The sequence below is a fragment of the Halichoerus grypus genome, chromosome 7 (assembly GCF_964656455.1).
Source record: "Halichoerus grypus chromosome 7, mHalGry1.hap1.1, whole genome shotgun sequence".
Classification (NCBI taxonomy): Eukaryota; Metazoa; Chordata; class Mammalia; order Carnivora; family Phocidae; genus Halichoerus; species Halichoerus grypus.
This window is the reverse complement of record NC_135718.1, coordinates 15032597-15059362: the sequence shown is the minus strand read 5'-3', so window position 1 is coordinate 15059362 and position 26766 is coordinate 15032597. Positions and strand designations below refer to the sequence as shown.

Here is a 26766-nt window from a genome sequence, read left to right as displayed (position 1 = left end):
ATATTGCTTGTAAGGTGACTGTTACTGTATATTGTCTGTGTTCCTTTCTGGTCTATGTTACTTTTAGGCTCTCTCTTTGCTTAGAGGACCCCTTTCAAGATTTCTTGTAGGGCTGTTTTCGTGTTTGCAAATTCTTTTAGTTTTTGTTTGTCCTGGAAGCTTCTTATCTCTCCTATTTTCAATGACAGCCTAGGTGGCTATAGTATTCTTGGCTGCATATTTTTCTCATTTAGTGCTCTGAATATATCATTCCAGTCCTTTCTGGCCTGCCAGGTCTATGTGGATAGGTCTGTTGCCAATCTAATGTTTCTACCATTGTAGGTTACATGTCTCTTGTCCTGAACTGCTTTCAGGATTTTCTCTTTGTCTCTGAGACTTGTAAGTTTTACTATTAGATGTTGGGGTGTTGACCTAATTTTATTGATTTTGAGGGGGGTTCTCTGTGCCTCCAGGATTTTGATGCCTGTTTCCTTCCCCAAATTAGGGAAGTTCTCTTCTATAATTTGCTCCAATATACCTTCTGCCCCTCTCTCTCTTTCTTTTCCTTCTAGGATCCCAATTATTCTAATATTGTTTCATTTTATGGTATCACTTATCTCTCGAATTCTGCCATCTAGATCCAGTAGTTTATCTCTTTTTTTCTCAGCTTCTTTATTCTCCATCATTTGGTCTTCTATATCACTAATTCTGTCTTCTGTCTCATTTATCCTAGCAGTTAGCGCCTCCATTTTTGATTGCACCTCATTAATAGACTTTTTGATTTTGACTTGGTTAGATTTTAGTTCTTTTATTTCTCCAGAAAGGATTTCTCTAGTATCTTCTATGCTTTTTTCAAGCCCAGCTAGTATCTTTATAATCGTCATTCTGAACTGTAGTTCTGACGTCTTACTAATGTCTATATTGATTAGGTCCCTAGCAGTCGGTACTGCCTCTTGTTCTTTTTTTTTGAGGTTAGTTTTTCCATCTTGTCATTTTGTCCAGAGGAGAATAGATGAATGAGAGAACAAAATGCTAAAAGGGAACGGCCCCAGAAAAATATACTCTAAACAAATCAGAAGAGATCTGAAACCAGAGGAAAAGAAAGAAAAAAGAGAAAAAAAACCAATATGACCAAATATAATCAGGCTGGTGTATAGATCAGTACCACACGCTAGATTTTGGGCATATTTTGGTCTGTTAGAATAAATTGCCTCCCAAAATTTTAAAGAAAGAAAAACTTATAAATGTACAAAAATAAGGGTAAATACCATGAAGGGATGGAATATGACTGTAAAGATGAAAATTATAAAAGGTTTTATAAAAGGAATTGATAAGATAAGAAGTTGTTTGAAAAAAGAAAGAAGAGAAATTTAAAGGAAAAAAAGGAGAGAATGTGATCAAGCGGGAGACTAGAACAAAGACATACACTCAAGATTTAGGGTATATTTTGGTCAGTTAGAAGAAACTGTATCCCAAAATTTTAAAGGGAGAACAACTTATATATATATATATATATATATATATATACCAAACATAAGGTTAACTACAATGAAGGGATAGAAAATGACTCTAAAAATGAAAAATAAAAAAGATTTTTAAAAAAAGGATTGATAAGATGTAGGTTGAAAAAGGGAAAAAGAAAAATTAAAAAAAATAGAAAAAGAAAACTAAAAAAATTAACTTTGAAAGACTAAAGAATCATGGGGAAAAAAGCCATGAATTCTATGTGTTTTACTACCCTAGCGCTGGAGTTCTGCAGTTCTCATTGATCGGTAAACTTGGTCTTGGCTGGCTGTTCTTGCTGATCTTCTGTGGTAGGGGCCTGTTGCTGTGGTTCTCAAATGTCTTTGCCTCGGGTGGAATTGCACTTTCCTTGCCAGGAGCCGGGCTATGAAACCTGCTCAGGTTTGCTCTTGGTAGCTTTTGTTCCCTGCAGGGTTTCTGTGCAGCTTTGGAGGACGAGAGTGAAAATGGTGGACTCCCAATCTCTGCTCTGGAGGAGCCGAGAACTCAGGGCCCCACTCCTCAGTGAGCCCCCAGAGAAAAGCAGTCAATTACTCCTGTCTCCCTGGTCTCTGGCCGCACTCCATGCTCACTCGGCCTATGACCGAGCGTTTCTATCTCTGGCACATGACCTGATTGGAGTCTCCAAACCCAGCAGATTCCTGCGGTGCACTCCTGCGCCGCTCCTCCTGGGGGAGGAAGAGGAGTCTCCCTGGATCTGCCGCTTGTTGGGTCCCTGCTGGAAGAGCAGTGGCCCGACTGTGCCCTGATTATGGTTTATGGCAACCCCAAGCTGAGAGCCCACTCCTCGGCTCTGTCTTTGCAACCGGCTTCCCTGCTCCGATACCTGGGAGCTCTGCCACACTCAGGCACCCCTGGTCTTTCTGTGACCCCGAGGGTCCTGAGACCATAGTGTCCCAGCGAGGGTTCCACCCCCCGCTTACCCACTGGAGCGACGTCCCTCAGCAGAGCAGACTTCTAAAAGTTCTGATTTTGTGCTCCGCTGCTCTGTCACTTGCTGGTAGTGGTCTATGGAGGCCCCCTCCCCTGCCGTCTATCCTCCTGAATATTGCCTCGGATTCACTTCTCCCCACGTCCTACCTTCCAGAAAGTGGTCACTTTTCTGTTCAGAGAGTTGCTGCTGTTCTTTTCTTCAATCTCCTCTTGAGTTCGTAGGTGTTCAGAATGGTTTAATACTTATCTAGCTGAATTCCTGGGACCAGACTGAATTTAGGTCTCCTATTCCTCTGCTATCTTGCCCCTCCCCCCTATGTCATACTTCATTTTTCATTGGTGAATTAAATAAAATATGTCGCTCACTATAAGATAAAAAGAAATATACAAAGGCATATCATCTGCATTATCTAAGTGTTGATTTTCTTTTGATAAAGTGTTCACAAGATAGAATTCTTTATTCATGTAGTCAACAGGCACACACAATTATGAAAACCAGGAATTGGCTATGCTGGGACATGTTAGTATTTCACTTAGACTATAGAGAAATGATGAAGCTACCAATTCTATCCTAACTTACTTCAAAATGTTAAAAGAAATGTTAGCAAATATTAGCAGTTTCTGGAGTGGATGTGATAATTGGATAGAAATATTGTTTCAGTTTTCTTTGTTTTCTCCACACCAACACCAGCTTGATCTTTCTAAACAGAATGGTTCTCCCAAGGTCTATCCAATGATACAAAGCTTAACTGATTTGATGAGCAACCTTGTGGGTGCTTTAAGATATAACTTTTGTAGTAAGAAAAAAAATCAAATTTTGGTAAAGGTCCAACCCTTTTAGGTTAAACCTACTTTCCATGCAGACTTACAGTGATTGATATATAGAGACTGTTGTCAGGTGCTCTTTCCATTTTCTTGGCTTCAAACTTCAATTGGGAAGATTTGTGCCATGTAAGAAGTACAGTTTTGGCTCCCATGATGTTAAATTAAGAATGCATAACGATGGATACATAAGGATAAGGAAGATCTGTCATACTGTCTTTTCTTTGACATTGCCTAAATTAACCTAAACCAAGACAGTCCATACTTAAATGCCCCTACTTGTAAAAGTGAGACATATTTTCTTTAACTCCTGTTAGTAGAGAGCTTTTAAGACCTTATTATACGCAAGTGATAGTGATACTGTCAGACCATACAGTTGGGGCCACTCTGCTCCTGATAATATGGACTATTTTTAGAGTTCCATGAGAGTTACACTACATGGAAGCTATCTAAAATCAGTATGTGAGGGGGCACCTGGGTGGCTCGGTCAGTTAAGTGTCCGACTCTTGATTTCAGTGCAGGTCATGATCCCAGGGTCGTGAGATCAAGCCCCGCGTTGGGCTCTGTGCTGGGTGCGGAGCCTGCTTAAGATTCTCTCTCTCTCTGCCCCTCCCCCCTCAAAAAACAAAATAAAATAAAGTAAAATATAGTAAGTATGTAAGGCTGATACGGAGACAAAATTATGCAGTCTAGAATATAGATGATTTTGTGCATACAACCTCATAAACACCAAAGCTTAAGAACCACTAAGCTAGATGAAGAAATAAAAGGAAACTTTAGAAATAGATGTTTGAGCTTTTGAACCCATTCTGCTTTTAAGAAATATATCAAAGTTCTTATTTAACAAATAGGGATGTGCAGAGAATTCTAAAGTAGTCTTGCTTGCTTTCATTATTCTGTTTTATTTTTAAGCATTAATATATGTTGAGAGATATGTCTGTTGAAAGAATTTAAGAAAATAGTGGAGTTACATTCTGGTTCTGGATGAGGGGCAATTAGCTTCTAAAGAAGGTAGTAAGTTAAATTATTGAATCCATTGAAATTGCAAAGAAAAAACTTTTTTGAAGAAAAGTGTCATCTATTAGTACATAGATTTTCTGGTACTCACCTGTGTATCGTTTGGAGGTCTGTTGTCTACAGATTGAGGAATTTGTGGCCTAGAGGATCTCTAAGTTCCTTTTCAGGTCTAAGAATCTATGAAGACTATGCCTTAGTCGTACCAATTATATGCACAGTGTTATCAAAGTGACAACAAAGACCTTTATTTGTTGGCATTATTTAATCCTTATCTTGGCCCTTTATGTATGAGTTTTAGCTGTCATTTAAGTGTAAGTTATGACGTATTTACTCTGAATTATCGTAGGTATAATTATGCATATTCACATATACACTTTCACGCAGACATCGACATGTATATTTATAAACATGTGTATATTTATAAGCCGATATAACCTATTAGCATTGTAGAGGAAATATTGAACTTTATATTTGGGAACACTTAGAAACATTTTCCATTTTTGTTCTCTTCTTCCTCTGTCTGGTCACAGGTTTGATGATAGTAAAGGTAGGTTTTATTTTTGTCACCTTATTACTCAAACAACCCTGTGTACCTGAACAATCTACCTGAAAAATCTGCTATGGCCACTTGACAACTGAGGACATTTTGCCTAAAATAATGAAGAAAATCTGAGTAAACTTAAGGTTTAGTGGGATCTTCTGAATGATGAAATCCCTTCTGGATGGTCACTGAAGTTTATTTTGCAAGTTAATACAAATTTGCAAAAATACCAATTCAAAAATCACTGGAAGTGAACACTTTCAGTAAACTAGGTGAATACCTGTTAAGAAGCTCTTGGAAAATTTTTATTTTTAAATAAACAACTATTTCAAGAGTAACATAGTCCCAATAGGTCAAAGATTGCAGAAGCCTAGAGAAAAGTAATTAAAGTAATCTGAACAAAGATGTTATGCCAGGTCACTCCCATAAAATGCTAATACCAGTTTCAAACCAGAAGACTGGGAAGCCAAAGATTCCCAGCATTCTGAATAAGAGTTTGAGACTTGTGCCTTGCAGATTCAGTTTGATAAAATGCTAGAATATCATACTTTCCTAATTTCAGGATACGAAAAGTTATTTGCCACTTCTTTTTACTTTCTTGCACCATTCTAATACCAAAAGAACAAAATTGATTGTTCACTTCTATTGCTCTATGTTAACTGTGTTTGTGTCAATAACAGAAATACTCTTTTTCATGCAATGTTGCTTAATCTCTAATTCAAACACTTTGTTCATTTTAGTATGTAAGTTCAAGAGTAATGACTAAATCATTTTGATTGTTCCTTTTATGCCTTTCCAAAATCTTAGGAATGTAATGCTATTAAAAATACGAATGCATTATGATGAATTTATGGCAGTTTTTTTTTTCATAATTTTTGCAGTATTGCAATAAGGTTAATGAAAAGCAACATGAAACCTGACATTGATTTGTTGGGTCCACAAAATTGCCCTATTCTAAAAAAATAAATATCTATCTAGTTTGGAGGATGAAACTTCTAGAATATCAGGGGACACATACTTTTAAAGGCTTAATCTTAATTAAAATTAGTTTTATCATAACTTGCCTTCTCACATTTGTATGATACAGATTTTTATATTTTAAGTCACTCATTAATTGTTCATTCATCAAATACTACTGACTACCAACTAGCACTGTAGGTAATAAAAAACAAATAAAAATAGATTTTTTTTCCTTAAGGAAGATTTCAGAAAAGCCTAAAGATATAAAGAGATAGTACCATACTAATTAGTAAATAATTCATAGGTGAGATGATCACTTCAAACTTGGGGTGGGGTAGAAGGACCTTTGGAAGTGGGGGAGAAGGATGGATAGAACCTAGACATAGGAGGAAGGAGACATGAAGACAATTGGGGACAGTTAGTTACTGTTCTGTTCTGTGTATGTGTGTTTAAGGATTATTATCCTAAAATCTATTAGAGAGTTGTATGCTTTTTGCTGGGAAGGTGGTTAGCATGAACGCTGAAGAATGATACAGTATTTGAAGTAGTAGTATTGAGTGGAAAATTATCATATATACATTTGATAGAATCAATGATTATTCCTGGTTGCCATATTTAAACCAGGATTTTCATACTATTTTTAATTTCATGGTTTGTTTTGTAAGACATTTTGAATAATAAAATAGTTATTATAGGCAACAAACATGACATGAAGAACATCTCTTTTAATTTTTAAATTTTCTTCACAACAGTGTTTATGGCAGCATGATTATAATCTATTGTGTTATGGACAATTTGTTCTTTTGGCTTTATCTTTATGCTGAATAATTGGCAATAGCAGATTAGTTATAAAACAGCTCATCTGTTTTATGGCTTCTTATTGCTGTACAAAATGTTAAACTTCATTTAATATAAAAATCACAATCACAAAATTAATTAAATTTCAAAAGTTCTTAAGAAAGTACTTTATATTTCCCCCTAATTTGTAGGTTGAGGTTTTATCATTCTTAGTCACAAATAGCAGAAAGCATTTCCAAGTCTAATTTCATTTTACCACAATCATGACATTTTCCAACCGTCTCATAAATTTGCAACATTTGTTAAAAAGGAGAGTAGTGGAGCAAAATGTGTCACTAGTGCTGAAGAAAATGGGCCTGTGGTAATTAGTGTGCCACCTTCAAAGACAAAATTAGTGCTTGAAATTTAACATAGTAATTGTACCAGTGAACAGTTCCTGAGTGCTCACCATGGGCCAGCGTCTGTGTTGAGCTGTCCAAGGGCATTATCTCTTCAGCGCCTCATCCCTTATGATATTATTGTTATTCCCATTTTATGGAGAGAAATAATGAGTGTTAGAAAGGTCTGAGTAATTTGATTATGGTCTAAGAGTTTGTGGATGGAGTAGCTGGGATTTAAAACGAGTCCTCTGAGGTATAAGTGTAGGTATTAATATCCCAACTATATAAATGAGAAAAATTGAGGCTTAGAGAGGTCTAAATAATTTGGTTAAGCTCAAACAGTTAATAACTGAAAAAACTGGTCCTTTTCATTCCAGCATCTGGCTATATTGCCTATCAGATAAACTTTGACAAAATTTAACTCACAAGCATGTCATTTACATCTTCTTTGTTCTGACACAGAGGGGACTAAATTCAGGAAGGAATGCATAAAGATGTTACCTGGGAAGAGGGGGGACAATTGGTAAGGATATGGCTGAGAGCCAGAAATTAGTAGCAAAGAGAATCTCACTTTATTCCACTTTATTATTTTAGGGCCATCATACTGAAGCAAGAGTGTTTCAGGACGTTTTCTGAGTTTCAGTCAGGATATTTGCATTCATTTTCTAAAGTCAGAAACTCAGTGTGTCAGCCAGAGTCCTCGAACTAGTCCTCTACTAAGTGGCCCGGAGTTAATTCGCTTGGCTAATTCCCTATCTGTATCATTTACTGTACACTACCTTGTGCCCTAATTATTTTTACATTACTATGTCTCGTTTTACAAACTATAGTATTATGGTCTTGGGCAAGAACAGTGTTTTTCTTCTGATTTGCAAACAGTACTGTGGTAGGCATTCGATTCTTAAAAAGTGATGGAAATTCAAAGCTCAGAAGACAGATTGGAATGTTTAAAAATACCTGTGTATTTTTTTAAATGAACAAAAGTATTAGATACTCACTGATTTTTCTTTATTACAAGTGTTGGGTGTCACAATAATACATTATAGTCCAGAGAAATCTATTCTTTATCAATTTGGAGTATTTATAGACATACTACAATTTGTGGTATTGAGTATTCATGTTTTATATTTTGTAGACCTTTTACTTTTAGATCTAGGGAAAAGGTAAGATAAGGAAACAGAAGCTGTTCTTTTTGTGAAAAATCACTTAACTATAGAGAACAAACTGAGGGTTGCTGGAGGGGGAGGTGGGTGAGGGATGGGCTAAATCGGTGATGGGGCCCTTGTGATGAGCACTGGGTGTTATATGTAAGTGATGAATCACTAAATTGTACTCCTGAAACCAATACTACACTATATGTTAACTTACTTGAATTTAAATAAAAATGTGGAAGAAAAAAATCTCTTAATTATATGAGATGCCATTTGTAATTTGTGGAGAACTAGTACAAATGAAGAAAAAAAATTTTTTTTTGAGGGAGGGAGAGAGAGAGGGGTGGGGAGGGGCAGAGGGAGAGGGAGAGAGAAAATCTTAAGCAGGCTCCACACCTAGCATGGAGCCCAATGCTGGGCTCGATCTCACAACCCTGAGATCATGACCTGAGCCAAAATCAAGAGTTGGACGCTTAACCAACTGAGCCACCCAGGCTCCCCCAGATGAAGAAACTTTTTAATATAAATGTTAGAAAATTGTGTTTAAACTCAAACTGGAATTTACAATTTTCTCATGGTAATTTGTACATTACCATAGAAAGGGTAGTTTGTATATTTGTATGTGTGTGTCTGTGTCTATGTGTGCGTCTGTGTGTATATTTTTATCTGAGAGACAAAGAGCATTGTGTCTTCTACACTTAGTATCCCTTGGCATTTGAAGTAACATTATGTTTGCATTTTGTATAGACAAAATGTTCAGATCTATTGGCCACTCCTAAGAGAGGCACAAACAAGATTCTATTTATTTTCTAGCAGCTGTATTTTTAATAATATAATTTTGAGGTTATATTAAGTGAATAATTTGGGTAGTTTATATCATTTACTTTTTACTTTGAATATATTTTTAGCGTGTCTTCATTGCTTCTAAATATACATATAATTTAAGGACTTAAACTATTACTCAGTAATAATTGTATTATTTCTATCCCATCCATATTGGCATGTGAATGTTCTTTTTTTAATAATGACAAAGCAAGACCTTAAATTATATTTTAGATGCTCATTTCATGAACACTGTCACTGCTGTTACAAGTGTTAAAATAAAAATGTTAAATAATAAACTGCCATCAGGTATTGGCTTTTGTTCCTTCATCATCTAAGAGTGAATTTTATGAATGATGCATCACAGCACGACATACATTTACATTCAAATACCAGTTGTTAACGTTTTAAGTTTAATGCCAGTGAATCTTTAAAAATCTCTGTGAATAATGAAGCTATTCATTGTGTTCAAGGATTTTGCCTTTTTCAATGATAGGAATTTCTTCTCATTTGAAAGAGTATTTAATTGCATCGCTCATCCACTTTTAATATTTAATAATAATTTTATTAGCTGTGTAGAATGAGAAGGGCAAGATTTGCAATATCTACTGCTGGTCATCAATTTTTTCTTATCATGACTTAATGAATATTATAATTACAAGGAAAGGCAGAAATATAAATTAGATTGGTAGTTGGCTGGGACTTGCTAGTTTATTGCTTTTAGCTTGGGCAAAGCCCAGAGTAGGCACAAGGAAAAAGAAACAAATATCTGGGGGTGCTGTAGAAGCCCTGGCACAAAATTTTTGCAACCTACTAATCATTCTTCATTTAAAATAATGAACACAGGTGGTTTGAATCAAGCTGCAAACACTGTCGGTAGCAATTCCTGCTGTTTCCACAGCAGTTGATGGGATCTTGACGACTTCCAAAACTTAGTCTTGGCAAGTGTATTTTTCTTTAATCTTTATCAATGCATTTTGAGACTTTTAATTATCTTTTCTTTAACAGGTTTACTGGTATTAACTTTCAGCTGCGACAAAAGCTGCATTACTTTGAGTGGGAACACTTGACATTAACCATCGTCACAGTAGCGCCTTTTACTGAAGTAGCACCTCCCACCTTAGGTTTTCAAGATGCTTTTGAGGAGGTTTCATTAGGTCTGTGGATAGAGGTCAGGGGAAAAGTTCTTTGCAGGTACCATGCGTTCAAAGCCTCTGTGGATTTATGACCCAGGCCATGGGGAAAAAACAATTTTCATGTTAGTGATCTAGCTATAGATATGTGTATCCGATGATTCCTAAGTTTTGAGTACCATTTGTTCAAAATGGAACCAGGTCTTGATGAATTTCATGTGTTTTTTAAACCTATTTTAAACAAATCATTTTTAACCCCCTCCAGCAACTGCTTCGAGAAAGACAGCAGATGGCCAGCCGTCCGTTTGCTTCTGTTGATGTTGCACTGGAAGTAGGAGCTGAACAAACAGAGTTTCTGCGAGGGCCATTAGAGGTAGGAACTGTGGTGCCGAAAGGGGACCACTGTGATTTGCGTGTTTATATTGCTTTTCTAATCTGCATCTGCTTGTGCAGCCAAATAAAGTCTGATTATGTAGAGTTGACAAGATTCAGCTACATATGTGATGCCACTTCCAAGGCACATAGTTTTAATAGTGTGACATGAGCTGTAACAAAAGCCACTGGAGAATCTATTAGTCGAGGCAAGAGTGACAGACTGCTCACCTGGCAGCCTGGAGCTGACAGATAGGAGCTGAAGGAATTTAAGATACAGGTATGATGGAAAAAACAAAGCACCTATATTTAGTCCTTGGAGTGCCCAGCACCTTTTAGTTAACAATTAACTTTTATCTTTATTAACGAAGTTGACTGTAACAGGTGGGTGGAGATGAGTTGCATTTTAATTACATTGTTTCATTTTTGAATGTTGAGAATTATAGAATATTGTGAATATTTTTATTTGTGGTAATGGATATATTAGTATATTTTATTGCACATGCAGAAATAGAGTATGGCGAAGGCGAAATCATTATATGCAAGTAAATGTGGTAATGGATTCCTGAAATAATGCCTGGAATGGTTTCTGAAAATAATAACCCACAGAGAGGAAAAATCCACAGATTGTGATTAACAACTAATCAAAGCATTTTAAGGCATAGTAATTTAGTTGTATGCTTATTATTTTTTATTTCTATTTCATGGATGGTAAGACGTTTAAGTAGGAAGATTAAGAAACACTGTAGAGTTGAAAATTGTTTTCCCTTTTTTAAAAAATGCCCTTATATGACTAATTTCATGTTGCTATTTTCAAATCTTGCTTTTCTTCAAGGAAAGCAAGGAATATAAAAATAGACTCCTCCGAAAACCTAGGTACAAATAGAATTGATTCTGTCTCTAGCATTTTGGTTATTTTGGAAAAAAAATTAAACAACTGAATCAGGCCTTGTAGATGCTATCCAAAGAGCCAGTTTTTAAAGGACATTTCTCTGAATCTTTGTGTACTTGAATTTTTACTATTCTAGATCACAGGTTGCCATGGAAGCTTAGAACATTAGGAAATTTTATGTATATCTTCCATTACTCAGGGAGAAATTAGAAGACAGAATGATTAAATGGAGGTTACAGGAAGTGCTCTGATTTCATGTTGGCCGTTTGCCTCACATCACTTTAGTACAAAATCTTTAACAAATAGGAAACCTGCAGTATTTGAATGCAAATTCTTTTTCTCCTCATCTGTTAAAATCATCAAAAACTGCGAAAACACAAGTCACAGGAGAGAAATGAATGTAAACGATGCATACATAGTCCACAGGGGAAAGGGACCAATCAAAGAACTAGAAAACTCACAAACGTAAGGAGCAGATGTAACTCACATATAAATGCACCTCCACAGTGTGTCCGTTGCTGCTTATTAGTGTTCAAGAATGTATTGTTAGGTGTGTGTGTTCCTAATCATTCCATTTCTTTATTTCTTCCAAATTTTATTTCCTTCTTTATCATTGTCATTTTTTAACATTAAATTTTATTTTGTAGAGTTTAAAGATTTCTACCTCTACTTATTTTTGTTCATGTTGGCCTACTAGTCCTTTTATTCCTTTACTTCCAACTTCTCTGTATCCTTTTGTTTTCTACCTATCCCTTGTAGAAATAACTATTCACTTTATTCTCCTATTCTGTAGTCTGTCTTTTGATTAATTGCCTGAATCTATCTACATTGACAATAATTACTGTACTCCCAAGGATTATTTTAGCTACTCCATTGTGTGTGCAGGTGTTTGTGCGTGTGTGTGTGTGTGTGTGTGTGTGTGTGTCTGTGTGTGTGTGTTGTTCTTGTTGTTACTACCCTTCTTTTTGGTTCTTTTTCCCTGTTTCTCTTGGATAAATTGATTTCCTTCTACTAAACAGAGTTACATATTCTGTTTCTCTGTTTCTGATGGTTACCCATTACTTACCAAGGTTCATAGTGATGGTTATTTTCTCTATCACTTTCTAAAAACTTATTGATACACATTCCTACTCTGCCTGTCTCAAACAAAATTAATATTTTAGTATGCTCTCAACTCCCTCTGTTCCTCCTACCCTATGTTAATACTGCTTGGAAATTTTAATCCAGATATTATGGGTGTACTTTTTTTATTATGGCATATTTAAGTAACAATGAACTATCTTTACCCTTCTTTACTCTTTATATCTAGTTGCTTAATCATGCATTTCTTTCATTTTTCACCATAGTAGATCCTCCAAGATACTTTTCAAAGAGAAATTTTATGTGGCATGCTCTTTGAGACCTCAGATGCCTATGAATATGTTTATTTTGTCCTCACATCTAATAACAGTTTAATTAGATATAAAATTCAAAGTTTTCTTCAAAACTTCAAAGGTTTTAATTACTCCCTTGTCTCAAGTCTGATGTCAGTTTTATTCTTTGTCCTTTGTAAATGATCTCCATTTCGGTTTTATAATCTTTCAGAATGTTCTCATTTCTCAGTGTTCTTAAATTTCTCTCTGATATGTATACATTATTTCATATTTGGCACTCTGTACCCCCTTTAAATCTGCAGCCCTATAACTTTGTATAATTCTGGATAATCTTTGGTTACTATTTCTTTTAATATTTCTTACTGTATTCTATCTTGGAATTCCCATTAAATACTCTTGATACTTCTTCTATCATCTATATTTCTTAACTTGTCTCTCGTTATTTGTACTCTTTCATCTCTTCCTGATGCGTCTGGGAACATTCCTCAACCTGCCATTCCAGTATACTGATTTTTTCTTAGAGTGTATCCTTTCTGTTATTTAACCTATTCACTGACTTCATATCAACAATGATATATTTTGTTTTCAATAGCTGCAATTGTTTTCATAACTGCTTGTGGGTGCCTCATATTTCAAATACCCTCCCTGATCTTTCTGAAGCCATTCATATTTATTTATTTATTTATTTGTTTATGTATTTATTTATTTATTAAAGATTTTATTTATTTATTTGACAGAGAGACAGCGAGAGCAGGAACACAAGCAGGGGGAGTGGGAGAGGGAGAAGCAGGCTTCCCGCGGAGCAGGGATCCTGATGCGGGGCTCAATCCCAGAACTCTGGGATCATGACCTGAGCCGAAGGCAGATGCTTAGTGACTCAGCCACCCAGGTGCCCTTGAAGCCATTCATATTTAATTTAAATACTGTTATGGGCTTTCCTTTATATTTGACTTCCTCTGGTATAGATCATCCCATTTTTCTACTTCTTTCGTGGTGCTTACACTCTTCAGAGGTCTCCTTTCTTTTTTTCTATGTACACATATTTTATTTTAGTTACTAAGATCCGCTTAGGAAGAGGGATAAAACCTTAACTCTTAATTGTACTCTTTCAAGAAATTTAGTGGTTGGGGGGTGAGGAACTTGCCTGTAGTGTATAATCTGGGTTCAGTCACCACTGCTCATTTGTCATGGATGTCCCTTTTACTAGCAAAAACTTTAAAGTACTTCCTTCTGAAGTATTTTTCCTATCAGACGGTAGCCTCTCTCTGATGCAATTGGAGGTCCGCAGTTGAGGTGGGGAGAAGTGAATGCTTAGGGGTTGTCTAGGGCCCCGTACATCTGTGACTCTGGGATTCCACACCCCAGCTGAGCTCTAAGCTACTCTATCATTAGTTTGCAGCCTTGGCCTGACACTGGGCTGTTTCTGCTGCGTTCCCTCCCCCAGCAGGTGGGGTAGGCATCACCCATCCAGACAGTGTGGACTCTGGCCTTCTCCTAATGCAGGCCACCATTTACTTCCTAAAGAGGCCTAACCACTTTCTATCTTTCCAACTGTTTCTTCAAGATTTTGTATGAATTGCTGAGTGTGTTCTGACAATCAGCAACATTCTTATATCTTATATTTTATCGCTATGTTTGAACTCAGGGGAGTAGACAAGTAAGTCATTTTGGTTTATCATTTGTTGGCTGCAGGACCATGTGTGCAAGTGCTTTGTATCCTTTAAAGCCTTCTATTAATGTTGGTGGTCTTGTTATTTTTCTCATTTTATTGCTTAGTTGTATAAGTAATTGGGATGCCTCTATTTCTTTTGTACCACTTGTTTTTAGTGAAATGTCAAAGAAGAAAAATATCTACCTGCATACTTTCCTTTAGCAAGCCCTTTTTATCTGAAAATCAAGTTCTACTTATTAATGTATAGTATTATGGGGTTTTTTTGGAAACAGCTTTAAGAAAATGTACCATACAATTCACCCAATTAAATTGTACAGCTTGGTGTGTTTTAGTACATACAGAGTTGTGTAACCATCACCAAAATCAATTTTAGAACATTTTCATCATCCCCAAGACAAACCCCATACCGCTTAGCAGTTACTTCCCCTCTATCCCTTAGCGCTCTTCCTCAGCCCTAGGTATTTAATCTACGTTTTGTCCTTATAGATTTCCCTAATCTATGTTTTCTTTTCATTTCATGTAAATGGACTCATACAGTATGTGCATTTTCGGACTAGTTTCTTTCCCATAGCATAATATTTTTAAGGTTCATTCATGTTGTGGCATGTGATCAGTACTTTCCTTCTTATTGCCAAATACTATTCTATTGTATGGATAGAGCACATTTTGTTTATACATTTATCTGTTGATAGATATCTGACTTGTTTCCACATTTTAGATATTCTGAAAAATGCTCTTATGAATGTTTGTGTACAAGTGTCATTTCTTGGCCTTGTAATTAAGAATGGAAATGCTGGGTCATATGATAATTTTTTTTATTATTTATTGAAAAGAATTTCTTTCCCAGTGAATGATCTTGGGACCTTTGTAGAAAATCAATTGACCATAGATGTAGGGATTTATTTCTGGACACTCAATACTATTCCATTATTTGATAGGTCTATCATATGTCAGTACCACACTGTCTTGATTATTGTAGTTTGTAGTAAGTTTTGGAATTGGAAAATATGAGTCTTCCAACTTTGTTCTTTTTGAAGATTGTTTTGGTTCTTCTGGGTCTCTTGAATTTCCACATTAATTTTAGGATAAGTTTGTCAATTGTTACAATGAAGCCCACTAGTATTTCGATAGGACTTGTATTGAATCTGTAGATAATTTGGGGGAATACGTAATATTTTAACATTTACTTTATTAAGGTAGCAATTTCATTAATTGAGTACCTTCATGCTCCATGCCTAAGATCCTAAATTCAAAAATAGATTTCATCCCTCTTGGTAAATAATTATGATTTCTGATATTTGAAATTCCCTATAGCTACATATGTCTAACCATTTCAAATAAATCTGCAACGTAGATTAAAAAAAATACAAGCTGAAAACATTGTTCAGTAGATTGTTTTAGAGCTTAAATTGTTTATTTCTTCCTGTAAAATTAAACATCAGAAGTAAATCTGAGCAGCTGCTAGTATCTCCCTTTGACATACTTTAGAAAATAAGAGCAGTAGTAGAATGTTTAAAATTTTATTTTCTTTTCTCCTTTGCTAAGCATTTTGTGATAATTACTTTTAAGTGGGAGTTATCTATCTGAAATGTATACACATACATACACATATATATGTGAGATTTGTTTTCCATTTTTACAGTACTGGGAACTGGTCCAAGTCTCTCTTTTTTTATATGCATAACAGTACAGTGTGGCTTATTGATTTGCTTACACAGTGAATTCCGAAGCTTAGGCTCTGAAATCACATTAAGGATTTTATTTAAACCTAAAAATCAAAGTAATTTTAAAGTTCCTCTGCTGGGTTTTTCTTAAAATTCGGCGTTTAACTTCAACACAAAGCCATAGGTTAGCTGGCTGTTACTGTTCTGTAAATATTTTTTGAGTGTTCATAATGTAGTAAGTTAAGAAATGGATTTCTTTTCAATTAAATTTGACTCATGTGCCGCTGAGTTCCGCATCTGTGCGCTCAGGGGAAAACGTAAGGTACAATATGAAATAATTACTTTTGATGCATCTCCGGGTAACTGTGTGCTACTAAACACCAAGTTGCCTATTCCATGAAGTAGATGTGTTCCTGAAAATTTTTACATATATATTAATTACATTTTTTAACCAGTGAGGAGTGTTGAAACTTTATAGGACCTTTGTGTAAAGCCCTAGGTGTAAAACCATTTGTGACTGAAAAAATATATATGTAGTATGAATAATCACACTCTAAATTATCTGTTAGCAAGTATAAATCATTATATTTTGTTATAGTGACAAATTAAAATACATTATTAAAATTTAATAAATGCACTTAGAATGTGAATTTATATACAAACACAATGTATTAGTTAGTTTTAAACTTATCTTAAAAAGAGGATTATTTTTACAGTAGTAGTGTGGCCTATAGTATATATGTGTTGTTTTTCTTCCCCCCAGCAATAACATGAAAATTTATGGTAATTGTTCAGTGGATTTTTATGGAATACTTCCCATATGTCGGGCACTGTTCTCAGTACTTGAGAAACATCAGAGAATACAACAAAAAACTCTATCCTCATGTTTATAGTATAGCAGGGGAAAGGAAATTATTTAATATGTTAGGAGGTGGTAAGAGCAATGGAAAAAGAAAAAATAAAGCAAGATAAGGATTTTGGGAATGCTTTGTTGGAAGTGGAGGAGAGTGTGAAGTATTGAATAGGGTGGCAGTCAGGGTGACCTCATTTAGAAGGTGAGATTTGAGTAAGTCTTGAAAGAGGTGAAGGAGGTAAGCAGGCAGGAGATTCCCAGGGAAAAAAGTGTTCCAGGCTAAGGGAATAGCTGGAACAGAAGTCCTAAGGTGGGGCATTCCTATCAAGTTCATGGAACAGGAAGCATGGAGTGGGAGTAGGCAGATGATAATAGGGCCTCCTAGACCTTTGTGAAGACTTTGACATTCAATTCTGAGTGAAGAGAAGGGCCAATTACAGGGTTTTACTGGAGGGCTGACATAATTTGATGGTTTTTAAAAGGATCATTCTGCCTTTTGGGTTGAGAATAGTTTGAAGAGAAATATTTTCATATAGTTCTCTGAGAAATAGACACCGTGAAGAAGAATATGTTCATCTGGGATTGAAGAATATGCTGGTAGCAAAGTAGAGCCATGAAAAAGGAAATGGAAGGCCACCAATACCACCAACACTTAATCTCCTTGGGAATCACACATCAGACTATGGACACTTGAGGCAATAGGGCCAGAGTATTTATTCCCCAGCTCCTTTCAGTTACTGGTTGAGGGCTACTTCCTGAGAGGCCAGAGAAAGCCCTCAGGCAAGGAAATGCAGACTCTAGCATTGGCAGTCAGCAGGAAAACGGACATAGTAACTGAGGGATATTGGAAATCAACCTATACTCCCCGCTATTGGGAGAGAATAGAAGGAGAAAGACTTGTTAGCAGACTACTGTAGGAATCCAGGTCACAGATAATGGTGGCAAGACCAGCTGAAGTGATAGGAAATGATCACATTCTGGACTATATTTTTAAGGTTCCTATGAGTATAATATTCTCATCTTGAAAGTTTTTCCAGTGACATTGTTTGTAAAGTCTAAATAGAAAGATAAAAAAAAATGATTTTTCAGTTCTACTTCAAGATGGAAATGTAGAAAGATCCTGAACTAACCTCCTCCCACAGACACACTGAATCTACAGCTATATATGGAACAACTTCCTCTAAAAAAACCCCTAAAAACTGGTGGAGCAACCCCTTCACATCAAGTATATGAGAGGGATACTGCATTGAAGCAGGTAGGAAAAGGTGAGACATTGTCTTGCCATAACCCCACCCAGCACAGCAACTCACACTCAGGAGGAAACTCAAAACCCAGAGCTTCTCCCTAAGGAATAAAGGGTTTGTACCTCACATCAGGCATACCAACTTTTAAGACCATTACCTGGGAAATGATCCCCCAAAACATCTGACTTTGAAGACCAATGGGACTGTGCCTGAGGGGCAGGCTTCTGGTTTGGCATACTTAAAAGGGGCCCCAGAGGTGTTCTCAGGTAATGTGGGCTGGTGGACACAATCTTTGCACTCTCCCTCTTCTTTGCTCCAGCTTGCTGGTATCTTCTGGAATAGAGTTTATACCCTTGTCTGGTGCCCTGATTTTTGCAGCTGCTGCCAAGGGACACCTCTTCATTGCTTGGCTCTGGTAACTAGCGGGGCTTATGCTCAGGTCCCACAGGACTGTAACCAAAAGAAAAAGACTTAACTAGCTAGCACCCGCAGGGCACAGAAAGAGTCAACAAACTCAGGAGCTCGATCTTTCTGTGAAAGAGGCCTATTAGTCTTAGCTAATCATAGCTGCAGCCTGAGGGCCAGGCTTTTCTAAAGGCTGACTGCAAATCATATATATATCTGATAAGTGGTTAATACTCAACATACATATAAAGAACTCATACACTTCATCAACAACAAAACAATCAGATTAAAAAATGGCAGAGGATCTGAATAGACATTTCTAGAGGTGACACAGTTGACCAATGAAAAAATGCTCAGTTATCAAAAAGACAAGAAATAGTAAGTGTTGGCAAGGATGTGGAGAAACAGGATTTCTTATGCACTGTTGGTGGGAATGTAAATTGGTGTAGCCACTGTGGAAAACTGTATGGAGTTTCCTTAAAAAAATTAAAAATAGAACTATAATATGATCCAGTAATTCTACCTCTGGGTATTTATCCAAAGAAAATGAAAACACTAATTTGAAAAGATATCTGCACCCCCCCCCCCGTATTTATTGCAGAAATAGCCAAGATATGGCAACAACATAAGTGTCCATGGATAGAGGAATAGATAAAGAAGATGTGATATATATACTGATATGTATGTGTGTATATATAGACATATATATACATACATATACATATATACCCCCTATATATATACATATATTTCCCATATTTATATACTCTTCAGCTATAAAGAAGAATGAAATCTTGCCATTTGCAACAGTATGGATGGACCTTGAGGGCATTATGGTAAGTGAAATTAAGTCAAACAGAGAAAGACAAATACCATATGATCTCACTTATATGTGGAATCTAAACAAAAAAAAAAAAAAGAAAAAAGAAAAAGTGAGCTTATAGACACAGAGAATAGATTGATGATTGCCAGAGGCAAGGGTGGAGGGCTGTGCAAAATGGGTAAAGGGAATCAAAGGTATAAACTTCTAGTTATAAAATAAATAATCATGGGGCTATAATGTACAGTATGGTGACTATGGTTAATAATACTGAATTGTATGTTTGAAAGTTGCTAAGAGAATAAATCTTAAAAGTTCTCATCACAAGAAAAAATTCTATAACTATGTATGGTGACAGATGTTAATTAGACTTATTGTGGTGATCATTTTGCAATATATACAAATATCGAATCATTATGTTGGCTCATTATGTTGTACACTTGAAACGAATATAGTTTTGTTTGTCAATTATACCTCAAAAAATTCAGAAAGAGAAAATTATTTTCTCTTTTTAAATGGCACTATAATAGCTCTAGAACTTCTGATGCTGTTGTATTTATTCATTGAGATACATAATAGGTGCATTCTGTCTTAGTATAGTCTCTCAAACAACAAAATATGTGCTTTTCTTCAGTAACTGATAGAAACCATGAGAAATGGAAGCAAAAACATCTATTGCCCCTTAAGTGACTGACTGGGTTTGTTAGATCTGGGGTCACACTATGACCACAGCATACAATTGGATCACAAACAAGTGAATGTATAGCCCTTTGGCTGAAATGATGATGATGTTAAAAATGTACATTCCCTAATCATGTTTTTTGTTTTTGTTTTTGTTTTTTTGCTGGGAGTATAAACTTGTATGAATCCTTAAGTATCATTGACGGTTTTTGCTGAGATATTATTCTTTGTTTCTATTTTTATTTCTAATTATTTTTTAACAAATTATTTTTACCATTACTTATAACACTGAACAAAACCACTTACTGGCCAACAATAAAGGATTTGTTAATTCACTTTATGTTACACAATAGTATATACATTGTGATCTAATTTTGATAAACATGGAAAAGAGTAAATTCTTAATAATAGTTCTATCTAGATGGGTGGTATATATGGGCTACTCTTCTTGCATAGTTGTACTGTCCTTTCTGTGATGCCATGCACTGCTTTTTTTTTTTTAACAAATAATTAATAAAAGTATCAATCTAATGGAAGTATAAAATGTTAGCTATTTTTTCCCAATTTCTAGACTCTTATATTCACTCCGCACATATTTGGGTTTGAAATTTTTCCAGTTATTTAAAATGAATATTTCTGGTAATCATTTCTATTTTAGGGGGGAAAAACCTTATTTATATTATACATATTCTGGGCTGCTCTGTTACCTCTTAACCCATTGTAATTTATCTACATTTCAATTTTTGATAATGTAGATGACAATTGGGTATATTCTACAAGATTAGCACTTAGGTGTTCATCAAGCATGTACTAGAGAGAGCTTTCCAGACAGTAGAAATGACGATTCATGTGCCAAGGTAAGGAGCCTGAACTTGATCTTCCTAGGTCATGGGAACAACTGAAATGTTTATACTGAGTTTAAGATAGTATTTTTCAACATTCTTTTACATACACTATCTCAGCCTCATTTGAGCTTTACATTAATCTTAGAAAAAAGACACAGCAATCTCTTTTGTTCTGTTTTACCACTGAGCAAACTGAGGCTCTGTGAACTTAAGACCTTTGTTCAAGATCACAGATTCATTCACCAGTAGGGCAAGGACCACGGTCTGAATCTCAGATTGGCCCAGAAGTTTCTCGCTTACACTACACCATTCTTTAAACACGCTGATTTTAGTTCAAATTGAGAATACATCTTAGGCACTAACGTATCAGTGGAGTATTTTCTTGTAAAGCTGTCTGTGAACATGGAGTTACTTGAAGTTTATGTAGTATTCTTTGATTCCAGGTGCTCAAATAGACATGAAGAATTGAGACAGTTCAGCCTAGTACTGTGTAGAAACCTCTTGTCCAAGGTGACAGGCACATTGTCCAGGCCAGACAAAATGAGCAGCTGTGTGCTAAGAGCATGCTGGCTTCGTCGCAGGAGTGGCATGAGCTGCCGGGCACAGCCGTGGCCCCCCAGCACTTCATTCCTGTTTGCCATCTTCATGGACCACAGTTCCTGTGGTTGGCTTCAGTGGCTTATTTACTCTTCCCTGGGTTTCAAATTTTTCAAAGTGTTACAGCCATCTTGTGATATTTGAATTTTAATGATTTTATTAACATTTACCATTCATTTTTTAATTATGTAAATAATAAACCCTTACCATAGAAAAAATAGTGCAGAAATAATCGAAGTTAAAACTAAAAATCTTCCATAATCCCACCACCCATAAATATTCACTGCCAGAACTTTTATTTCCTTCCAGTAACATTTTCCTTTTGCACATACATATTTTTACAAAATTGAAAGTATATTCTATATTTGATTTTACATTCTGTTTTTCTCACTTAGTGTTAATAAGAACATTTTCTTTTACATCTAGGTTTGATTTTAAAATGTCATGTTAATTATTTTGTAGTATAACATAATTTATTTCCCTATTTTATTTTCAATTAGCTTGATTCCAATTTCATACTATTATAAATAAGACTATAATTAATTTTTGTATGTAACTTGTGATCCTAATCTATAAAAGATAAACTATTAGATCAAAAATTATAATCTTTTTTGGATCTTGAGGTATACTGCTTATTTACTTCCCCAAATACCTCTATTCATACTACCTTTAGTAAAGCATGAGAATTTCGGTTTTCCAGCATCCTTGTCAAAAATGATTTTTTAAAAGATTTATTTATTTATTAATTTGAGAGAGAGCAGAGGGCAGAGGGAGAGGGAGAGAGAGATTTAAGCAGACTATGCCTGAGCACGGGGTCAAGATGAGGCTCAATCTCACCACCCTGAGGTCATGACCTGAGCCGAAACCAAGAGTCGGACACTTAACGGACTATGCCACCCAGGTGTCCCTCAAAAATGATTTTAAAAGCATTTTAAAAACAGTGTTGCTAATTTTGATACATGAAATTTTGTCTCTTCTTAATCAGATTTCTCATTACTAGTGAAACTGAATATTTTAATATTGTCTTTGACAATGTGTTTCTCCTCATTCATTTCATTGACCACTATTCCCTTGTCCTTTATTTTAATAGCATTTATTATGTAATCTGTTTACACAAGATGTTATACATCAATTAAAGAAAATTTGAAAATATTAGAACAGCTTTCAGTTTTTTCTTCATTTTTGTTTTGGAACATTCTTTGTTTCTTATTTATAAATCAAATATATAAAATGTATATTTTCTGTTATAAATATTTTTCCTTCTGGATATTGCTATTAAATTTTTATATTTTATTTTTTTTCTATTAATCAGACTGTCTTAGTAATATTTTCACACATTACCCTTGCTTTCTGTTTCTCCTGAATTTTCTATTATTTTCCCCTCTTTGCTGGCCTTCTTTTGAATTGAAGATTTTTTTTTAAAAAATCAATATTTCTCAACTTTTTCCTCAAATTCCCTCAATTTTTTTCCTCAATGAATTTGTATATTATACACTCTTGCTCTTCTTCTAGTAATTACTCTTAAAAGTTTAACAAGCATAGTTTAAGTCTGAAATTAGTGAACATTTCTACTTCTTTGCAAACAATGTAAGAACCTAAAACAATTTGAATCTTATAGGACATAGTTCTCTTTTTTATAGCTCTGAGTTGTGCTACTAGTTGAATTAAACATTATTATTGCTGTTGCTTTACATGATCAATATGTGGTTTTTTTTAAGATTTTATTTATTTATTTGAGAGAGACAGAGAGAGCATGAGTGGGGGGGAGGGGCAAAGGGAGAGGGAGAAGCAGACTCCTGGCTGAGCAGGGAGCCTGACTTGTGCTCTATCCCAGGACCCTGAGATCATGACCTGAGCCAAAGGCAGACGCTTAACCCACTGAGCCACCCAGGGACTTCGATCAGTATGTGTTTAAATTTACTTACATATTTACTATTTCTTTTCTCACTGTTTTTCTTTGCATTCAGAGCTTTCTTCCAGAATGTTTCCTTTGTCCCATGACTTATCGTTAGAAATTCCTTTACCATATGTCTTTTGATAATAAACTAATCTAGCTTGTTGCTTACAGCTCCCCTTTTCAGTTTTACCAGTGACATGGAACATCCTTTCATTGCTTACAATCTAGGAAATGTTTTAAAATATACTTTATCAAGCATCTAGTTATTTTGCAAAGGGAGGGACATACTTGCACACTTCGTTTATTTGAAAATTGTTCTCGCATTTGGCTTCTAGTGTCACAACTGAGAAATCTTCTAACAGAATAATTGCTGTTCCTTTGCAGCTAATCTAGTCTTTCTTTCCAATGGCTTCTGTCTCTGGTGTTCTGCAGTTTTACCATGATTTTTCTAAGCATGAATTTGTTTGTATTTATGTTGCTTGGCCTATTTTGTGCTTCTATGTCTGAGGATTCAAGTCTTTGTTTACTTCTACAAATTCGCACTTATTATCCCTTTGAGGTTCTTGCACCCCATTTTCTCTGTTCTCCTTCTGAGATTCTGATTATATGCATATTGAACCTTCTCGTCCTATCTTCAAAATTTCTTAACCTTTCAGGTATATTTTCTATCACCTTCTCTCTCTGTGTTTCTTCTGACTTATTTCCTCACAGTCTTATTCCAATTCACTAATTTTTGTTGAATAGTATATAATCTGCTTTTTACCCTGTTCACTGAATTACTGTCAACACTTTTTTTTTTCATTTTTAAAAGTTCTATTTTGTTCTTTTTCAAATCTGCTTAGCAGTTTTTGAAAGTCTCTTTCCTTGTTGGTTTTTATTATTTCATGTCATTCCAAACGTAGCTATTTTTATTTTATATTTGATCATTCCAATATCTGAAATCCTTGGAAATCTAAATCTATTGCTTATTTCTGTTGGATCTCGTTTGTTGTGGCATATATCCTTGTGTATTTGGTGAGCTTTGTGAGCTCCTATTTCTTTGATCTTAATCTGTTGTTTTTCTATTGGCCTAAATAAAGAATGCTTTCCTCCAAAAAGGATTGCTTCTTCCAGAAACCAAGGGCCTGCCATAATTCTTTAACCACTTCTTTGAGGGTCCCTGGCATAGTGCAGGAATCTCAAGCTCAGCTTTCTTATCTTTTGGGTTACTTATATTGGCTTTTGTCCTAAGGGCTGTTCTGCTTTATTGTTTGCTTGCTGTTTTCTACTCCCCTCTCCAGTTTTGGCTGGTTGCCTTGGAGCATTCCCTTATTGCCTGTGATGTCAGGATTGCATTAAAAAGCATTAAGAATTTGGTTATTTTAGTGGGAGGATCCTACTGACAATTGCAGTTTGTCTTCCATAGCAGCTCTATTTTACTGGGCAGAGGTTCTTTTGGGACTGCTGTTTCTCTCCCTGGCATTGTCTTGCTAGTTTCATCAACTAGAATCCAGTTCTGGCAACCTCTGATGGGAGAGGTCTCACTACTTGTTTGTGGGCTGGTCGTATAGAAGCAGTCAAGCCATCAATCCCTATTGACAGTCTTGTACTTCTTTTTTTTTTTTTTTCCAGGGGCCCCTAGTATTTTATTTATTTATTTATTTATTTATTTATTTATTTATTTATTTATTTATTTTTTATGTTATGTTAATCACCATACATTACATCATTAGTTTTTGATGTAGTGATGTTCTGCTTTTTCTTAGCCTCCTGGGGCCAGACAGTCCAAGGATATTCTTTTAGGGACTATACTTACTTTCCTCTTGGTATTTATAGATCTCTCCAGACCAAACCTCTGTAAAATCCTTACCTTGATGCTAGTTTCTATGAACTTGCTCAGTCCAAAGAGGTCAACATGAGGCACAAGTTCCCTCAGCCAGAACTTATACAGGACACAAGCCCTATTTGCACATAGCTACCCATAGGCCCCAGGAGACATTTGCCTTAAAGATGGAGATGATTTTCAGTTCGTAATAGAGAGAAGGAAACTGTTAAGGTCACATCTTCTCAAATTCCTCATAATAAATGTTTTAGAGAATAAAGAATTTCTTATTTTAAGAAAAATATTTAGAATGAATAGGAGATTTTTATAGGCACACTTTTGGTTCTTGAAATATGGAAAGATCTGGATTCCCAGTTGCATTTTCAAATTTTCTTTATCTTTATTTTAAAATTATAAAACATCTTTCATCACCAAGACCATAGCAGACAATATTTTCAAAAAAAATTTTTAGGAATATAAAATTTGGAATTATAATGGCGTATCATAAATTTCATGAATGAATGGAGCATGAATTAAGAATTAAAGCTGATTCTTCAGAATTAACATGATATGAATAGAACCTAGCAACATGGTATGAATATATACGTAAATTATTGGAATCTCCGCAGTCCTAAATTAATGTAATCAGAAGTCATAATACATTTAAGCATGAAAAAAGTCATTTGTTTCTAATTTTTAGTAAATAGCTTTTTAATGTCATAGGTAAACTACATATAAGTAAAATACTGCTAGCATATTTCATACAGAATTCAGTGAGTTCAAAGCTAAATGTATACATTTATATTTCTCATATATTTTCAAAATTAAAATTTTTTAAAAGGAAGTTTTCATTGAGATATTAAAACCTTATGGTTGTCTTACCTCAATCATTTAAAATGAATATAAACTATGATGAAGCAGAATATAAAGATAAAAATGAACAACAAAAAGATAAACCCATTTTCACTTCTCATTGGCTGATATGATAAACAGAAAAATGGGCAAATGCAAAGTCTTATAACCCTGACCACCCATATTCATACTGGCTATCATTCAGCAGAACATTACACTACTTAAGGGTATGGTCATATCACAGTTGAAGCAATGCTAGCATAAATTATTTATATAGCAGCCTTACAAGTAAGAAGTGGCTATGTAAAGTAAGGCTGTAATATAATTTATTGGAAAGTTATAAGTTCAGTTTAGCAATTCTTGGGGACAGTGTTCCAGCTCTGAGTAAAAAAAAAACTGAATTTGAATTGTGTAGGACTGTTGAATCACAGACCTGTACCTCTGAAAAAAATAATATGTTATATGTTAAAAAAAAAAGAAGAAGAAGATAGTAGGAAGGGAAAAATGAAGGGGGGAAATCGGAGGGGGAGATGAACCATGAGAGACTATGGACTCTGAGAAACAAACTGACGGTTCTAGAGGGGAGGGGGTAGGGGGATGGGCTAGCCTGGTGATGGGTATTAAAGAGAGCACGTACTGCATGGAGCACTGGGTGTTATACGCAAACAATGAATCATGGAACACTACATCAAAAATAATGATGTGATGTATAGTGATTAACATAACATAATAAAAAAA

The 26766-nt window shown here is 35.3% G+C and overlaps 1 protein-coding gene across 2 annotated transcripts in view; it reads left to right on the top strand.

Moving 5' to 3' along the window:
* ATRNL1 (attractin like 1) overlaps positions 1-26766 on the top strand; it is an 839881-nt gene that overhangs the window by 590319 nt on the left and 222796 nt on the right. For both annotated transcript variants that reach the window (XM_078077077.1, XM_078077076.1), the window contains exon 27: positions 10326-10433. In XM_078077077.1, the coding sequence (XP_077933203.1) occupies positions 10326-10433 (108 nt within the window). The remainder of the gene's footprint in view (positions 1-10325; positions 10434-26766) is intronic.